Here is a 17,407-nt window from a genome sequence, read left to right on the forward strand (position 1 = left end):
CAGTACCTTTATTTTAATTATATTAGAAACTACTGTTACCAATGAGCTCCTGCTGTTGTAATTTCTACTTTGGGACCCACTTCAGACTTTCCCAAAGAATAAAACAGAGTAAAACCAATCAATTCAGTAGTCCACAGCAAAAATAAATTAAAAATTAAAAAAAACATTAAAATCACTATTGTTATTTTAAGAGTTACTGTTACGAAAGCACCTTTGATGGTGTCATCCTCTTGCAGTCATTGCCTATAGAAAAAAAAAAGTGTTTCATCAAAAGGAGATTTTGACTTAGCATCTGATTCTGTGAGTTCATCAAACCAAGAACTGCAATCCAAGAAGGAAGGTCACTGTTTCTTCCATAACTACAGGAGAAAATGTTAATTTGTCTAAGTCTCAGTTTAGTGTCTTATTTTTGATGGATCTAAAAAATTCTCAATTCACACTAAATTTCCAACATCTTGGTTTCCATTCATAAAAACTGAAGGTGGTTGAAAGTAATTATTACCACTAGAAATTCCTATTTGGCAATTGTTTTCCTAACTCAAAACTCCTAGTAGCTTCGCTGGTAGTTTGGTATATACTTGAGGCATTTCTTTAAAATCAAAATATAATGTGATCAATATAGGTTTATGCATTATTTCTACTGGATCCTCTCCTTCTTTCTCCCATCCCTGCTATTCCCACCTGGGGAGCTGTGGGAGAATCCTTTCATTTCTACAAAGTAGGAACTGAGACAAATACTAATGGTATAATCTTAACCCACTCCCTACTGCCAATACTAGCCAGATAAATTGAACTCTAAGATAATATGGTCATAATGATCCAGATAAATCAGACCAGTTCATATGCCCACCTCCTACCAACAAATCATGAACTTTAGAATAAGCACATGTGTGGACTGGGGTGGCCGGGTGGCTCAGTTGGTTAAAGTGCAAGCGCTGAGCAACAGGGTTGCCAGTTTGATTCCCACATGGGCCAATGAGCTGCGCCCTCCACAACTATTAGGTTGTTGGAAAAGTCATGCTGTATTTTTTTCTGTTTTTCGTTGCAAAAATGCATCATGACTTTTCCGACAACCCAACAGATTGAAGACAACGACTTGAGCTGAGCTGCCGCTGAGCTGCTAGTGGGCAGCCGGGTGGCTCAGTTGGTTAGAGCACTTACTCTTAACAACAAGGTTGCTCGATCAATTCCCACATGGGATGGTGGGCTGCGCCCCACCCCCACCCCCAACTAGATTGAAAATGGCCACTGAACTTGGAGCTGAGCTGCGCCCTCCACAACTAGATTGAAGAACAGGGACTTGACTTGAAGCTGATGGGTCCTGGAAAAAAACACACTGTTACCCAATAAAGTTAAAAAAAAAAAAGTGTGGACTAGTACTATACATCTAGACTGAGTAGCTTGCAAACATGCACAGCTCTCCTACCTTCCATTGACCTTGTCGATGGAGATTTCACTCTAGACCAGCAATTCTCAACCTGTGGGTCGCGACCCCTTTGGGGGTCGAACGACCCTTTCACAGGGGTCTCCTAAGACCATCGGAAAACAAAAAGATACATTATGATTCATAACGGTAGCAAAATTACAGTTATAGAGTAGCAATGAAAATCATTTTATGGTAGGGGGTCACCACAACATGAGGAACTGGATTAAGGGGTCGTGGCATTAGGAAGGTTGAGAACCGCTGCTCTAGACACTATTATTAGTATAAATTTTATATATAGCCACCTAAGTTAACCCTTACAGTATGACTATGAGAAAATTCCCCTGAGGGATATACATGTTTTTAAGCTGAAACTCATTTCTTACTTTAAAGCATCAGAGCCCTGTAAAAGAAGTTTTTCTAACTGCTATTTGCTGCTACAAGGCCTAGAAGCATGCATCAACCCCCACCCCAGGATCTGTGTATCCCCCAGTTCTCAGCTGCCGCACTAATTTTCCAGGCATAAAAAGAGACAAGTGCCCCAAATTGGCCACTGATACCTGGATTACATGAGCTTTCTTTTTCACTACAGGAAGAGCTTTTTATGTCAGTGCTAAAATCATCACTGAAGGCTAACAGATGACACTGCCCATATGATTACAAGTTGGTCTCAGTATTATTTATTAATAGAAACATCTTATCAAGGGGAGTTACTGAAAGTCTTCCAGAAACAATCCTAAAAATGTATTCTGTTGTAAGAAACACGAATGTGGTAGTAATTTTCAAAACTAACATCTTTAGAAATAAAGTAACTCCTTAACACTTATGATAACTTTGTACCTAGAGATTTCCTAAAGCCTATGAAATACTGTACTCAAAACATTCATGTGACAAAGATCAGCATTAACACAAAGTTTTGAGGCACACAAACCAAATGGCAGCTGTTAAATGATTTGTCTAAAAGCAAATGCTGACTCAGATGGCTGCTTCTAACACATGAGATTAAGAAAACACACTCCAAATATACCCATTATTCTCCATGCATTAGCAAAGTTGATCATGTTTGAAAGAAAGTTATTGTCTCAGCTACAAGAGCTTACAAATCTATATTTCACTGGCAGCTATTTTATGAGAAACGGATCATAAAATTGTATTTAAACTTTACAGTCATACTTGGAATCATTCTGCTTATAATTAAATCAAAGCTTGAGAATATTTATGAGCTAAAGGATGGGCAAATCGGTGAAGATAGGATTATGGTTTTTTTCTGGAAATCACAGCCCCATGACCTTCACTTGCCCATGCACTAACAATTCATGACACCATGCATTTTTCCAATGCCCTTTTCTCCTTTGCCAAGACTCGTATTTTCAAATGAGGCAACATCTCATTTTCCCTGGAGGTATTCTAACTTTAACGCTTCTCTTCCCTTTGTCCCTACATACCTTGAAAGGGCCCTCCCGAACAAAGAACGAGGAGATGAAATTGAACAAGACTAGAGGATGTAGTGACGGTCACACAATCTGCTATAGGCTTATTCATTCGGAATGCATTCATTACAAGTTCTTCCTGTGCACTAGCTATGCCATGCTTGTGTATATCTAATAATTTAATATCTGAATTAAAAAGGTAAAACATGGGCCGGCCAAGTGGCTCAGTTGGTTAAGAGCTTGTTCAAGAGTGTGAGCTCTGAGCAACAGGGTCGCCGGTTCGATTCCCGGCCGGAGCTGAGCTGCCGCTGAGCTACCAACAGGTGGCAGGCTAGATCAGCTGGTGACAGCATGTGCTCCTAACAAGACTGCCTGTTCAATGGTGGGCTATGCCCACCCGCAACTAAGATTGAACACAGCACCTTGAGCTCAGAGGCCACGAGCTGCCGGTGGGCAGCCAGGTGGCGACTGGCGCCCTCCACGACTAAGACTGAATAACAACTTGGCTGGTCCCCTTCCCCAATTCCCCAACACTGTTCCCTTCCCCCAGATCCCCAATTAAAAAATAAATAAATAAATATAAAGGTAACACATTTTCTTTCACATGAGTACAATGCTTGATCAGCACAGTAGCAACAACTATCATGGCCCTGACGTTTTCTTCAGGGAAGTTAATCCCTCACATTGCTGGACTTGCAGTGATTACTGTAGATGTCCATGCTTCAGCTTTAGGTGTTTCTAAGCTTTTCCGTGAAATAAAGGCTTATAAAATAAATGCCATAAACATGTTTGGCTAATAACTCAATCAATGCAAGCCCCTTCTCACTATGTTCTACTGTGTTGTCCTTTCAGTCCCCTACGCACTGGTAAAAACAACAAGGCATATAGCCAAATGCGTAAGACTAAGGCAGGCTGAGTTTAGCTCTTTTACTAATAGAAAGAAGTCATCCAAAGTTTTCCCATTTTAAACAAACAACAGTGAAGGGATACCTGACCGATTTTTATCCCTTGACAGTGTGGGCTATTGATGACCTTTTAGCTGCAAAAACCCCAGAGCAGGAATCTGGAAAACCAATTATCCTGTGCTCAAGTGCCCTGACTTGATATCCTTTTCAAATGGGTTTAAATGCTGTGGTGACTGAAAACAAATATTGAATAAAGACACTAAATAAATGCTTTCTTTTTTTAGGAAAAGGTTCAGGGGCCTGAGAAAGGTCTCAGGAAGAAGTTAACTGTTTCTTTACAGAATTAAGGTAAAACGTCAGAGTTTCATGCCCAGTGTAGAAGGTATTTCTAAAGCCAGAAAAACACTAAACTCACAAGAAAACCAAATGTTAGGTAGTGGTTGTGGGCAAGGTTGCAGGGGGAGGGAAGACAGGAGGCCAAGTATACCCTGGAGATAAGAGGCATGATTTCCTGCAGTTTCAGTTCAGCTTGGTTTCTTTTCTTCTGCATTGCCCTCTTTTCTGAGTCACCTTATTTCTGAAAGTCTCCCCAAATGAGTCTCCCCATCTACAAATTCAGCAGCAGTTGCAACATATGCTAGCCTTCCTCTTTTGCTTTCTCCCTTCCCCGGGGAGAGAACCTGGGAGCATAATGAAATAGTCCTTTCTGACTCTGATGAAATCATCCCCTAAGTAACAGGCTGAAGTTCAACTGAAGCTGTGGCCCACGCTGCGTTTTACAAAAGGCCAGTATGACCAGGAGGGAAATTCTGCTTGATAGGCCGGGAATCCCCAGGGAAATCTGGAGAAACGAGGGATATTCCCTTGGTTCTCTGTGGCAAGTTTAGAAAGAAGTCCAGCGCCAGGTACAGGAGGGCGAGGTGTTGGGGGCGCGGGGAGGAGGAGACCCCTAGGCGGGCGCAGAGGAGGAAAGGAGGTGGTGCCCCACCCCGCAGCCTGCACCTGACTCTCCCAGCCATCCGGCGGCGCATTCCAAAGCATCCCCAGCCCCACGCCAGCCAAGGCGCGCCGGCCAGCTACACCCGCGCTGGGTGGGACCTGGGGACCCCCGTGCCAGCAGGTAGAGAGCGGGGCATGGAAACTGGAGCGCACTGTGGGGACCCGCTCGGGACGCCCCCTCTAGGCGGGCATGGCCCGAGGGTCCCGCGGGCAGGCGTACCTCGGATGTAGGTGCATTTGCCCTCGTCCAGCTGGCTGGAGGCGGAGGCGCCCATGGCGGCGCGCGCGCGGGTGCTGAGAGGTGGCGACGGCCCGGCCCGCACCCCGGGCGGCACTGACGGCTCCCGTGGGCGCCAGCTGCTCGCTCCTGGAAGCTGATGCGACGGGCTACGGTGCTCTGCAGTTAAAGGACCAACTTCCTCCGAGAGGCGCCGCCTTCTGGGGCGCCTCCCTCCAGGTCCGCGCCCTCTAAGGAGCTGTGGGTTGGCCCAGGGCCTTCCTCCCGCCCTCGTTTCTCCGCTGAGCTCCGAGGGGATGTCTCGTCTGGAAGGAATTCTCGCTCCATCCCTCCGCCTGCTTCTGCTTCGTCTTCTCACCCGTTCAGGGCAGCTAAGAAACACTTTGGGGTAAGTGGATCATTTCACTGGTGACTGGGAACATCTGGGAGCTGGAACCTTCCCCACTCACACCCTACAGAGTTCTAGATCTCGTTGCTTTGCATGAACCTCCGGGACGAGAAGCAAGAGTTGTTCTCAAGCATCTCCTAACAACTTGTTAGAAATGCAAATTTTCAGCTCCCTCCCTGTCCGTCCCTCTCCACACACACACACACACACACACACACACACACACACACACACACACACACACACACAGAGAGAGAGAGAGAGAGAGAGAGAGAGAGAGAGAGAGNACACACACACACACACACACACACACACACACACACAGAGAGAGAGAGAGAGAGAGAGAGAGAGAGAGAGAGAGAGAGAGAGAGAGAGAGAGAAACCCTGGCAAGGGGCCCCAGCAATCTGTGTTTTCGCAGGCACTCCCAGTAATTCAGATGCCTGCTGAAGTTTGAGAGTCAATGGTAAACCGTACCGTCCTGCAAGCAAGAAGCGGGCGGAGAATGAAGGGAAAAATAGGAAAGAAATTGAAAAACTTAGGGACAACCTAAGGCTGGGTCCTACAATGCTCCCTGGAACTCAAGTCTTGATCAAACTCTGTTCTTACACCTTTGGGTTCAGATCCTCTCCTTGACACACTGGACATAGTTCATCAGAAAGGGCACCTGTTCTTTGCCCACAGCCACTATTTAGTTTGGCAGCCTCTCCCAGGCACAAGGGTCCCCACTCATTTCCTCATTTCTCCCTATTCTTAGTATTAGACTTTTAGACGTTTACTTAACCTCCAAGGTCAAATGGTCTGTACTCACAAGAGCCAGGCCTGAGGAAGATTGTGAAGGCGTTTTCCTCCAAAGTTAATTCACTCGCACTTGAACACCAAGATTTCTCACAGCTCACACCAAATCGCTCCCACGCGACATTCCCGTCCGTCTGGGAATCCCCTCGATTCTACAGTTGATCCTTGAACAACAGGGGTTTGAACTTCATGGGTCCAGTTACACACGGATTGTAAGACAATAAAAATACAGTAAGAACTCAGCATCCCTGGGTTTCAAATCCGTGGATTTTAGTATCCGCGGGGATCCTGGAACCAACCCCCATCGCGGAGACTGAGGGATGACGACTGAGTGTGGGGGGAGGTAAAAAGTCAGACGTGAATTTTTGATTGGGAGCGTTGGCACCCCTAACCACCTGCCTTGTTCAAGGGTCAACTGTACTTTCAAAATATATGCAATATCCAACCATTTCCCATCCCCTCCACTGTTACCATCCAATCATTTCTCACCTGGATAACTACAATAGCCTCCTAACTGTTCTCCCTTCTTCAGAGAAAAAGCCATAGTCTATCACTGACACTAGGCCAGAATTCCTCTCTGTCCTCATCTGTGACCAGCCCCCTTAACCCCCCCCCCCTTTTTCTCCTTGTTCCAGCCTCACTGGCCTTTTTGTTCGGCTAGAACCACACCAAGCTAAGGGCCTTTGCACGTGGTCTTCCTTCACCTCAGAAGCTCTTTCCTCAGGTATCCACATGGTTCACGCTCTAAGTCTCTCGCTTCACACAAATCTCCACTTACATGCTAACACCTCAGAGAAGCTTTTCTTGACTTCCCACTTAAACACCAGCCCTCACCTTTCTCCAATAGATAACTATCGAATAAGTGAATGAATGATATATACAATTTAAGAATCTAGGCTCAATAAAAGCTGTGATCGCAATGAATAAAGAACATTTCCAGATAACTACGTGTACAATGCTTTAAACGATTCAATGTTCAATTCTTTTCTCAATATTGGTCTTAGAATTAAGCACATCTCAGGGTAGTAATTCCTTTCATTATATAAACTGCTACAATTATGCCTTAGAATATTATTACTGTTATTAAAGAAAATGAGTTTGGATCTTCTGCCAGAATATAGTGTTAGCTTATCACCTTTTGTTTGGGAACACTCTGAGGAAAGACTAATTATTCCAATCTATCATTGTTTGCTCATTTGCAGCACTCGCAGATGGAAAAGAAACCAGGAAGGATTTGCATGGTATAATGCTAACAAGCTTCATAACCCAACAGTTCTAGCTTCGAATCCTAATCTGATAACTCAGTAGCCATTGGACCTGGCACATTGCTTAAATTACCTGTCTCAGTCTCCTTAAAGGGAGCTAACAACACCCACCTCATGGGTTGTTGTCAAAATTAAATTTGATCAGGTCTGTGAGGCACTTAACATATTCCCAGGAACATAGTAAGTGTTCAGCCAATGGACGCTAGGGTTGTTACCATCAATAAGGACAAGAGTGGCCAAGGAAGCAATTTTCCAGAGAAAGAGGAATTTTAATTGGCCCTGGAAAATCATTAAGGTTATATTAAGAAAAACTGCTGTTCTCTCTCTTTCTCTCGCTCTCTTTTTTTTTCCCCAAACAAATAAAGCACTTTTTCCCTAATCGGTTTACAGAAAAAATTAAGGAACTCATTATTTTAGTCATAGTATTTAATACTTGCAAATCCTATGTGGGCATCATTTTATTAATCACACACTAAAAATGAGTCTCCAAGCAATTCAATAACTTTATGAACCAGATTCAACTTCATATGATTCAAATCAGCTAGTTTAGAAATTTTCCTATGTAACATTAGGTATTGTATTGTATCAGTGCATTTTGTGTTAAAATACTCTTAAGACCATTTCTTTGGGGTAAACATCACATACTAAAATAATTACCATTTTAACATCTTAATTGAGATATAATTTCCATAACATGAAATTCACCAATTTAAATTACCTTTTTTTAAAAGGAGCAAATTTAGTTAAATAAACCTTTACAAACCTTTAAAAGATGCGTGCTTTGGGGGATTCTCTAGCATGTCACAGAACTATGCACTCCTTGGTCGCCGTGTTCTCATCTGAGTTAGTGACATCTGTCTATTTGGGCAGCTAGTGACGTTGTCTATTTAACTGCTTGCAGAGGAGGGACAATCTCAGACTTCTTTGCTTTCCCCAAGTAACTTGTACTGCCCAGTAATACAGGAGTAGGAACTTTGTAACTACTTGATTGATTGATAGGTACACACAGTAGGTTACGTAGTTATCTAATTTAATCTTCACAAAACACACTGAGGCAGGCAATAGTATCATCATGTTACTAAAGGAGGAAGCTAAGAAGTTCAAGGAATTTATCTAAGGTTACCTGTCACCTGGGCTTGTCTGACACCAGAGCTCATCTTCTTAACCAACATACCACTTCTTTTATCTTAAATCTTGCTTTCGTTTATTTACATAAGTAATCTAGGTTTTACTATAGAAAATTAGAAACTATTGATAAACAGAAAGAAAAAAAGGGGGAAAGTAACCCAAATCTCAGCATGAATATCTTTAGATATTGCCAATTTGGTATAGTTTCTTACGGATTTACATATATGCAATTATGTATGTATAACTATATATGTGCAATTATAATTTATATAATTATATATAAACTAATTTATAATCACTTATTTACCAAAACAAAATGATGCTTTCTACATATTCTGTAATTTGTGTCATAATTTTTCATCTGGGATGTTTCCACTTAAATAAATATCTAGATCTAGGTCAATGATAGTTCATTGTATAAATGTAACTTAATTCGCTTATTTACCAGAAATGCATGCATGCCTCATTCCCTCCTCCTCAGTCACATTGGCAATTTTCATATCGTTTATTTTTTTCTTATTATTTTCATTATTCCTTTTAATAGTTGGCAATTTGGGGATCAAAATAGATACCACATTCTATTGTTTAATTTTGAAATTCCTAATGAGAAAGATTGATTATTTTTTCCGTGGGCTTTCTGGCCATACATGTTCCTTTGTGTATTGGCTGTCCTTGTACTTTTCTGTTATTCTATTGATTTACTATTCTTATTGATTTGGAATATATATATATATATGACATTGACCCATTTACTGTGATACATTACAAATAAAACACATTTTGCTTATTAAAACATATTTCCCTATGTTCTTTATTGAATCATCTTCTTTGAAGATTGTGCTAACCATAGACAAAGTCTAAAATCAATTCAGTTTATCCCTGACACCCGCCCGTCTTTTGTTAACACTCCCTTCCCATCTTTTCTTTGTATAATTTCTAAAGAATGCCTAACCTGATCAACAGTATCTTTTATAAGTTGTTGTACAAAGTAGTCAACTACTGAAAGTCATTTTATGAATTTTTTCTTTTTTAATGAAGCTCCTTCACTTACTAGCAAGATTGTTATAATAATCTAATACGTTTTGTCTTTCTCAGGGGTATAAGTTTTAGGAGCTCCATTCCTCATCCTGATACTAACTTGCCTCATGATTTGGGGAAATAACTTAAATTTTCCAAGTCTTATATTCCTTATCTTCAAAATGAGTATCTGTGAAAATTAAATGAGATTATATATGTAATACACCAAATATCTATTACTATGCTTAACACATACTCAGCATTCTCTAAATGAAGCTAGTATGACAAGAAGTAATACATGAAAAAGGTGTTTTATTAACTGTTATTACTGTTTTATTAACATATCAATGTTTGTTGTTTTTATTCTTATGTTTACTACAGTACCTGTGTTTTGTGACTAGGAAAACACACTTTCCAGGGGACAAGGCACGAGGACCAATTTTGAAAGGGGAAAAAATGCACCTATTGTATTTTAATTGTATATTTGAAAGACATAAAAAGCTGTTTTCATAATACAATCTACAGAAAATTAAGCTGGATAAAATCTCTTCTAGGGAGCATATGTAGAAGATGGAATCCAACTTCTGCTCATCATGATTCTTGAAGGGACGTTTCAGAAGCTCCAGGGGTATGTGGAATTTTTATTAGAAAAAGATAGATCGTTTTTCTAATGGTGAAGCATTGCTTTTGCGCAACATGCTTTTCAAATATGAATCATTGCAATTACATATAGATCTTTAGCATTCCATAAGACCTTAGCCACTGAGTCCAAGTATTTTCACAAAAGCTAATAAAGGCTTAGAACTAAGAACAACACTCTAACAGTGGTTCTCAACCTGTGGGTCGCGACCCCTTTGGGGGTCGAACGACCTTTTCACAGGGGTCGCCTAAGACCATCGGAAAACAAAAATATATTTACATTATAATTCATAACAGTAGCAAAATTACAGTTATAGAGTAGCAACGAAAATCATTTTATGGTTGGGGGTCACCACAACATGAGGAACTGTATTAAGGGGTCGCGGCATTAGGAAGGTTGAAAACCCCTGCTCTAGAACCAAAGGGCCATTTAGATCTGTAGAGACCAATCTTCAAGTCACCCTTGTGAAAGTTATAATCATGTTATCACCATAGATAAACAGATTCTACGGGTTCTGAAGGCAATGTTCTCAACTTGTATTGGACAAGCTAATTGAGTGCTAGTGCACAAAGGGAAGAGCGCCACCTGCTGGACCAGCGGTGATACTCCATATCGGGGCAGGACTTAATGGCAATGAGGGAAATGACAGCCTCTGGTCCAAATCAAATTCACATGCCTGCACTTAAATTAGTTTAACAGTCATTTAGGATTATTCAGCTATTTGTTACAAGCTTCGTTTGCTCAGCTGACAAGTGAATGACTCTTCCAGAACAAACTTTTACTGTTGAATTTATGTTGGGGCTAATTCTATTATTTTATAATACAAGCTTATACTTACCACATACAACACGCATTTTGACATTCATTATAATCCATTTTATAAAGCACAGTTTTTTTACTATTTCCTCTTGGAGTTATAGTTCACTCTTTATAGGGCAAGTCACCAACGCATTAATTCCCCTAGTTAGGATCAATAGTTGTGAAAAATACTATGCCAGGGCTGTGACTCTTGTTAGGCTTGAATGGGGAGATGGGAGGAAATATTGGCAAGAAACCCCAAGCGGATGCAGAAACAGTGGAACTGACCCATCGAATAGAGGAAAGATATTCTATCACTGACCTTGTTTAGAATTTCTGTACGTTATGATAGAAAATAAGTCAAGCTGACTTAGTTTTATCATTGCTTTTCTGTTCTCTACAGACAGTGCACCCCTTATTGCTGGAACCAAGGGTAGACCACTCTCACAGCATCCCCTCAATATACCTCAAAATATTTGCACTCACAAATGGTGAGGGTAGTATGGCAGAGATGTCCAGATTTATATGCCTTGTGTATAAAAAGAATATACCCCCTGCTACATTGGTTAGACTTATTGTACCTGCTTAAAATTCTCTTCATCCACATTACCTTAAATTCCTTTTCTTATTTCGACATTGTACCCATTATCAGTTCATTTAGGTTACAAATGATAAAGCTATCATATCAAATCCCTTAAGGTGGATTCATTTAATCAGACTACAGACTCCTAAAATTTAGCTAACCCAGCCCACTGCAGGAACAACTGTTTTGAAGGAGAAAAGTGTAATTTAGGAGCACGAGGTCCTTTAAATACGTGTGGTTAGTCGATTTCGAAACTGGGCCAATCAGAATTTTGCCCAAGATTTCTCTGTTGTAGCTATTGAGAAAGACTGTTTGTAGGGTTGTAAGCTGGTAGGATAGTAATGCTGAGCTGCTTCTTAGACGTTTGTCCAGCAGAAAGAGAGCCCCTGATTGAAGGAAAATAATTCTCTGATGACATCGCATTAGTTGAGTCCTGGCTTGCCCAGTTATATAAAACAATAAGCCTTCCCCATTTTTGTTTGTTAAGTAAATTTGAACTGGATTTCTGTTTTCCTTCCCAATCAAAAGAATTTTGAACAATATAAGGCTTTAAATATAGGATTTATATGCAAGGCTGAAACATTCTATAGCTATACTATACTATATCCCTTTATGTAATTGATTAAAGCAAATATAAGTAGACATTGCTTTTTGTGAGTGATTTGCAGCATATGCCAACAATTGGCAGCTGGCACAATATATAACAATTCACTTTTATATTGTTATTCATTTTTCATTTTTTATAGTCAGTTTTGAAAGTGATTTATTTTCATCCTAGACATTTGATTAATTATGTGTTCTACATAGACACTAATTCCAATTCAAATTTAAAATCAGCTGGCTCAAGTTTTGGCCAGAGAATTAGCAGTCCTTCTGCACATCATGACTTGAATCTATATAGAGTTCCTTATTACTCTCGTTTTATTCATTTTTAAAAATTAGATTCATAAAATTCAAATTTTTAGCTCTAGTCATGCTGCAATTAAATTAGGAAGCATGGCAGGGTTTGGATGAGAACTAAATCAGATTGGCAGAAATTCTGCAGCCTTAATGGCTAAGTTTTACATGGTGCTATTAACATTATAGCCACATAAATTATACCATTTAATCCTACAATTCTTGGAAATTAACCATCGTAAGAGCAATAACTCTACCTTAATGAAGATAATCTAAGTAATACTGAGAAAGTTGTTGTAAAAGTGAAGTATCTGTAGAAAAACTGGAGAAGAAGGCTAGTGTCAGCCTCCCTGGTTTTCTGTTTGTTTGTTGATATAATTTTTTTTTTAATTTTATTGGGAAACAGCCATGGTCCTTGATTACACATTGTTTTCATGCTAGAATGGAATAGTTGACTCTTTTAAGGAGGGCACAGTCACAGTGGCCCATGCAGGGATCGAACCAGCAACCTTGGTGTTATCAGCACCACGCTCTAACCAACTGAGCTAACTAGTCATCTCTTATATATTATAATCTTGATGGCTATGACTTGGCCTTTAATGTTTAGAACCATACTGGGCTTATGGTCAGCACTCAAGGAAGACTTGTTCAATGAATGCATGTTCTACAATAGATACAAACCTTTGGTGCAACACGATTTTTCCTGTAATTCTTATAGGTTATAAGACGTACTCATTGAGGTAGTCTGAGCCAAAAGGAGTCCTTCTCTTTTTTTTTCAGACTCTCTCATCTTAATATTGAAGATATGTATGATTTGTGCCTTAAGGCCTTTTACCATTAACCCATCCCATTGTATTCCAACAAATGCTATGCCTTCCACACATCCACCACATAGCCCCAGGACACCTTGTTACTGTGTCCTCCCAGGGGAGATAACTATTATCATTCCATCAGGTCCCAGTCACACCTGAGGCACCCCCCAGAGAGAGCTTTACCTGCCTCGGTCATACCGAGACACTCCCTCAAGACTAATAGGGTTAGAGGCTAATGCAGAGGGGGTGGTCTTGGAATCTGCTGTAAGGCAACATCTGTTGTATTGGACACAATAGCTGGAACTTTTGACAGATGGGGCTCCTACGTTGATTGATTTGCGGTGTGAAAATATTCTGCAAACAAGATCATCTGAGTCTAGTGGTACAAAAAACGTCAGCATCTCGTTCAATGAGATTCTTACAGCCCTAAGCTTATCCGGAATACAATGTAAAAGAGGTACAACTCTCAGCTTTCAGTTCGAATAAAGGAGTAAAGTCAACACACAGAAAACACTGAGAGAACATGGGTCCTTGAAGTCATTGTTAAATCACTGAATTAACCAACTCTGGAATGATCCCACCCCAGATTTCTTGTCAGATGAGTGAATACATGTATTGATTACTTAAGCTGTTTTTTTGTTGTTGGTTATTGTCACTAATAGCTGAAAGCATGTTAACTAACATAGTATTTTATTGGGACAACTGGTAGCCATCTGGAAAACAAATAAAGCTCAAATTTTATGCAAAAATAGATTCCAAATAGATCAAAATATAATTTTTAAAGTACTAGACAAAACTGGGAGAATTCTTCTACCATCTTGGATTAGCGCAAGCTTTTCCAAGCATGACACAAAACCTAGAAGACCCAGGTAGGTGAAGTAATTGTTGAATACACCATGATACTTGTTGCAATGTTTATGTGGGGGAAAAAAGAGGATACATGCCGCGTCCCACCCAGCAAGGGTGTTGGGGAGTGAGAGGGGTGGCTCAGGGTTAAAGAAACACAAGAGACAAGGATAGAGTTAAAGGGGGGCCAGGGACTGCAGTCTCTCTCTGGAACTGAGCCCTGAATCGGCCAATGCGTAGCTTTTATTAAGAAACTTCAAAGGAGTGAAACTTGTTTTTTCCTGTGATAAGTGCCTTAGGGCTAGTTTCCATCAACCAGCCCCATTGTATTCTAACACCTGCTGTGCCTTCATACTCCCACACACACAACCCCCAGGATGGTGCAGCTGTGCCTCGGCCATGAAAATAAGGGAGATAACTAACATCATTCCGCAGGGTCTCAGCGTTCGGAGACACTCCCTTGAGGAAGCTTTACCGATATCATTCCACCGGGCCTCAGTTTCCCGAGACGCTTTCTCGTGACCTTGTTAGGTATACATCTACATAGCATGTACACACTATATATACCTTCTATAAGAATATGGCTCTATGTCCATTGAGTTCTTTCTTAATTTTACTATAAAATTTCTCAGATTTCTGATTTGTTGATTTGTTTTAAAGATGTTGATTTCATTATCAATATAATGCAGCATAAAAAAAATACCCTAAAGGCCATCTAAGGGAAGACTGAGAAATCCCTATAAATATTAAAAATCCTTCATTAAAAAAAAAAAACATTACAAGTCAAAAAACAAATGAAAAGTTGGAAAATTTTGTAATCAGAACCAGAGATGAAAGGCTGAGTTCCCTAACAAATAGTTTCTTTAAGTCTATTAAAAACTACTACCACCAAAATAGAAAATGATAAAGATATTAATAGGGTGTGGTGGTAAACAACTGGCTCTTAAATATGGGAAAAGATGCTCAATTTACTCATAAAAAGACAACTTCACATTAAACTATACTGAGGTCCTATTTCTTGGATCACATCGTCTGTTGGGGAAAGTGTAGGAAACGGGCCCTCTCATAGTTTGCTGGCCAGAGTGTAAATTGATACAATGAAGAGTAATTTGCGGTATCCATCAGCATCACAAATATGCACACCCCTTGAGGTAGCAATTCCACTTTAGGAATGTATCCTATAGAATTTTGTGTACACTTGTAGAATGACATTTGTACAGAGTTATTCTTTGAAGGATCATTTGTAAAAAGGAAAGATTTGTTTTACTGTTCTCAAAATGATTACTGTTGCTGTGCCCAACTCTTGCCTGAGAAAAAAGAGGGCCTCGTTGGTAATACATGATGAGGACCCTTCCGAATAAGAACATAGCTGCTGTGGTCTTTCTGTTGGATGTGACTTACTGGTTTCTTAGGATATGAAGCCAAGGGCTTTTTTCGAATCCTAGGCTCATGGTTTGGCCTTGGCACGCTTGATTAGAGATAATGAGGTGAAATCTAACCAGAACCATTAACAAAATAGTCCACTGAGCCTCTAGAGCCATCAAGGCTCAGCAAAGATCCTTAGCTTCCCTAGTCTGAGTAGTCCTCGACAAAAGAATAGCCTTACATTATTTGCTTGCAGCCCAGGGAGGAAAGCAAATAAACAGTCTATGCTTTATCAGAGAGGCAAAACCATCAACAGACAGGGGAGAGATTTCACTAAATTAAGGATACTTACTAGTGGCAATTAACAAGTACATTCACACATCAAAAAGCACTTAAATAGCTATTTGTTTTGCTGCATAAATACATAAAAAAATCAGCTATTTAACAGATTAAAAGGCTGTTAAATATATGAAAGGCTTTAGCACTAAACCATGTCTGCTCAAAATACAAAATTCACTGCATATATCTAATGTTATTTCTCATTTTCAAATAAATGTCAGCCTTGAAGCAATCCATTTTCTCAAAATTGTCTGAGAGTTATTTTTTAGTTAGTCCCCTTGGACCTTTTATCTCCATTTTCTGTTTTTCATCTTCTGGGGCTCGGCTTGAATTACTGTTTGCTGAAAATAGCGAACTACAGATTGTTTATTTCACATCTAACAGTAACCTCAGTGAGAATAATGACTTGTTATAACTAAACAAATTAAATTGCTATAAAGTGAAATTATGATAAGCCCAGAATGGCAGAATAATTACAGACCAGGGCCACTAGTGTATCTACCAAGAATATGCTGAATAATGAAATAGGTAACACTTATTAGCCATCTATCATGTCTAGTCATTTCAAATCCATATTCTCTTTAAACCTTACAACCTGGCTGCAGGTGAGTGTATAGGGATCCCTATTTTATCATTTAGGAGGTTAAGCAACTGCCTTTTGCCCCCAAATGAAACAGATAAAAAGTGACAGAACTTGATATAAACTCAATTTTTTTTTCTGACTCAAAAGCCTATGCTATTAACACTCTGAGATTTTTGTCATGCACTACTCCTTTTCATTTTAATATACACATTTGCATTCTAGGTGTTTTTATCTGACATTAGGAATTAAGGCAGCTTCCTTGTTGATACCTTGGCTCAATCAGCCTGAACAGATACAAATAAGGTAGCATTAGATTACCAAAAACACGGGACTCATTTTAAGTAATTTTAAAACCTCCAAGAAACATTTAAATGATTTTCCAAATAGCAACCTTATTTATGATTTACTTGATGTACTATACAAATTTTCCAGACATTATTTATTGAATCCTAGCAGGTTTTAACTTTTCCTAAGACATAAATATACAACATAATTTTTAAAACCCATTTTTTAATAACTATTATTAAGAAAAATTTTAGTTTTCATCATCACTCCTTTGTTTTCCTAAATCCCATCCATGCTATATAGCAGCGCTCCTGTCTCTTGCTTCTGTCCACGCGCACATAAACACACACCCAGGACCATAAACACACGATTCTTGATTACTTCGTGTCTACAAAGAAGTTAAAGGATAGTGTTTTTTTCTCTCTCTCTCCTTTAAAGAAGAAATTTCAGATATGGATTAGTCAAAAGCCTCCTGACCTACAGAGTAACTGTCTTTGGCTGAGTAATGCTGCTGACCTGAATTAAATAAATTTCAGTGACTTAAAGTGAAATTTTTATTGTAAATTTGTTTTTATGGTTCAAGAGGGCCTATGCTAAATATGCAATGAATTACAATTAATGCAACATCTTTTATTGTATTCAAGAGTAATACCATGTCTTATATTTAGGT

General features: G+C 39.6%; 2 protein-coding genes and 1 non-coding gene across 4 annotated transcripts in view; 1 reads left to right on the forward strand and 2 right to left on the reverse strand.

Moving 5' to 3' along the window:
- The window catches only part of NIBAN1 (niban apoptosis regulator 1), a 145,928-nt gene extending 140,786 nt beyond the window's left edge, over nucleotides 1-5,142 (reverse strand). The window contains exon 1 of the mRNA XM_019635490.1: nucleotides 4,978-5,142. Within this exon, the coding sequence (XP_019491035.1) occupies nucleotides 4,978-5,032 (55 nt within the window). The 5' untranslated portion in view covers nucleotides 5,033-5,142. The remainder of the gene's footprint in view (nucleotides 1-4,977) is intronic.
- Nucleotides 5,143-5,292: 150 nt separating this feature from the next.
- The window catches only part of RNF2 (ring finger protein 2), a 74,455-nt gene continuing 62,340 nt past the window's right edge, over nucleotides 5,293-17,407 (forward strand). For both annotated transcript variants that reach the window (XM_019635491.1, XM_019635493.1), the window contains exons 1-2: nucleotides 5,293-5,383; nucleotides 10,144-10,217. The gene's annotated coding sequence lies outside the window, so the exon portion shown is untranslated. The remainder of the gene's footprint in view (nucleotides 5,384-10,143; nucleotides 10,218-17,407) is intronic.
- TRNAI-GAU (transfer RNA isoleucine (anticodon GAU)) lies at nucleotides 12,989-13,062 on the reverse strand. Its single transcript has one exon. It is a non-coding gene; the product is annotated as a tRNA-Ile (tRNA).

This window comes from Hipposideros armiger, unplaced genomic scaffold (genome assembly GCF_001890085.2).
Source record: "Hipposideros armiger isolate ML-2016 unplaced genomic scaffold, ASM189008v1 scaffold_22, whole genome shotgun sequence".
NCBI lineage: Eukaryota > Metazoa > Chordata > Mammalia > Chiroptera > Hipposideridae > Hipposideros > Hipposideros armiger.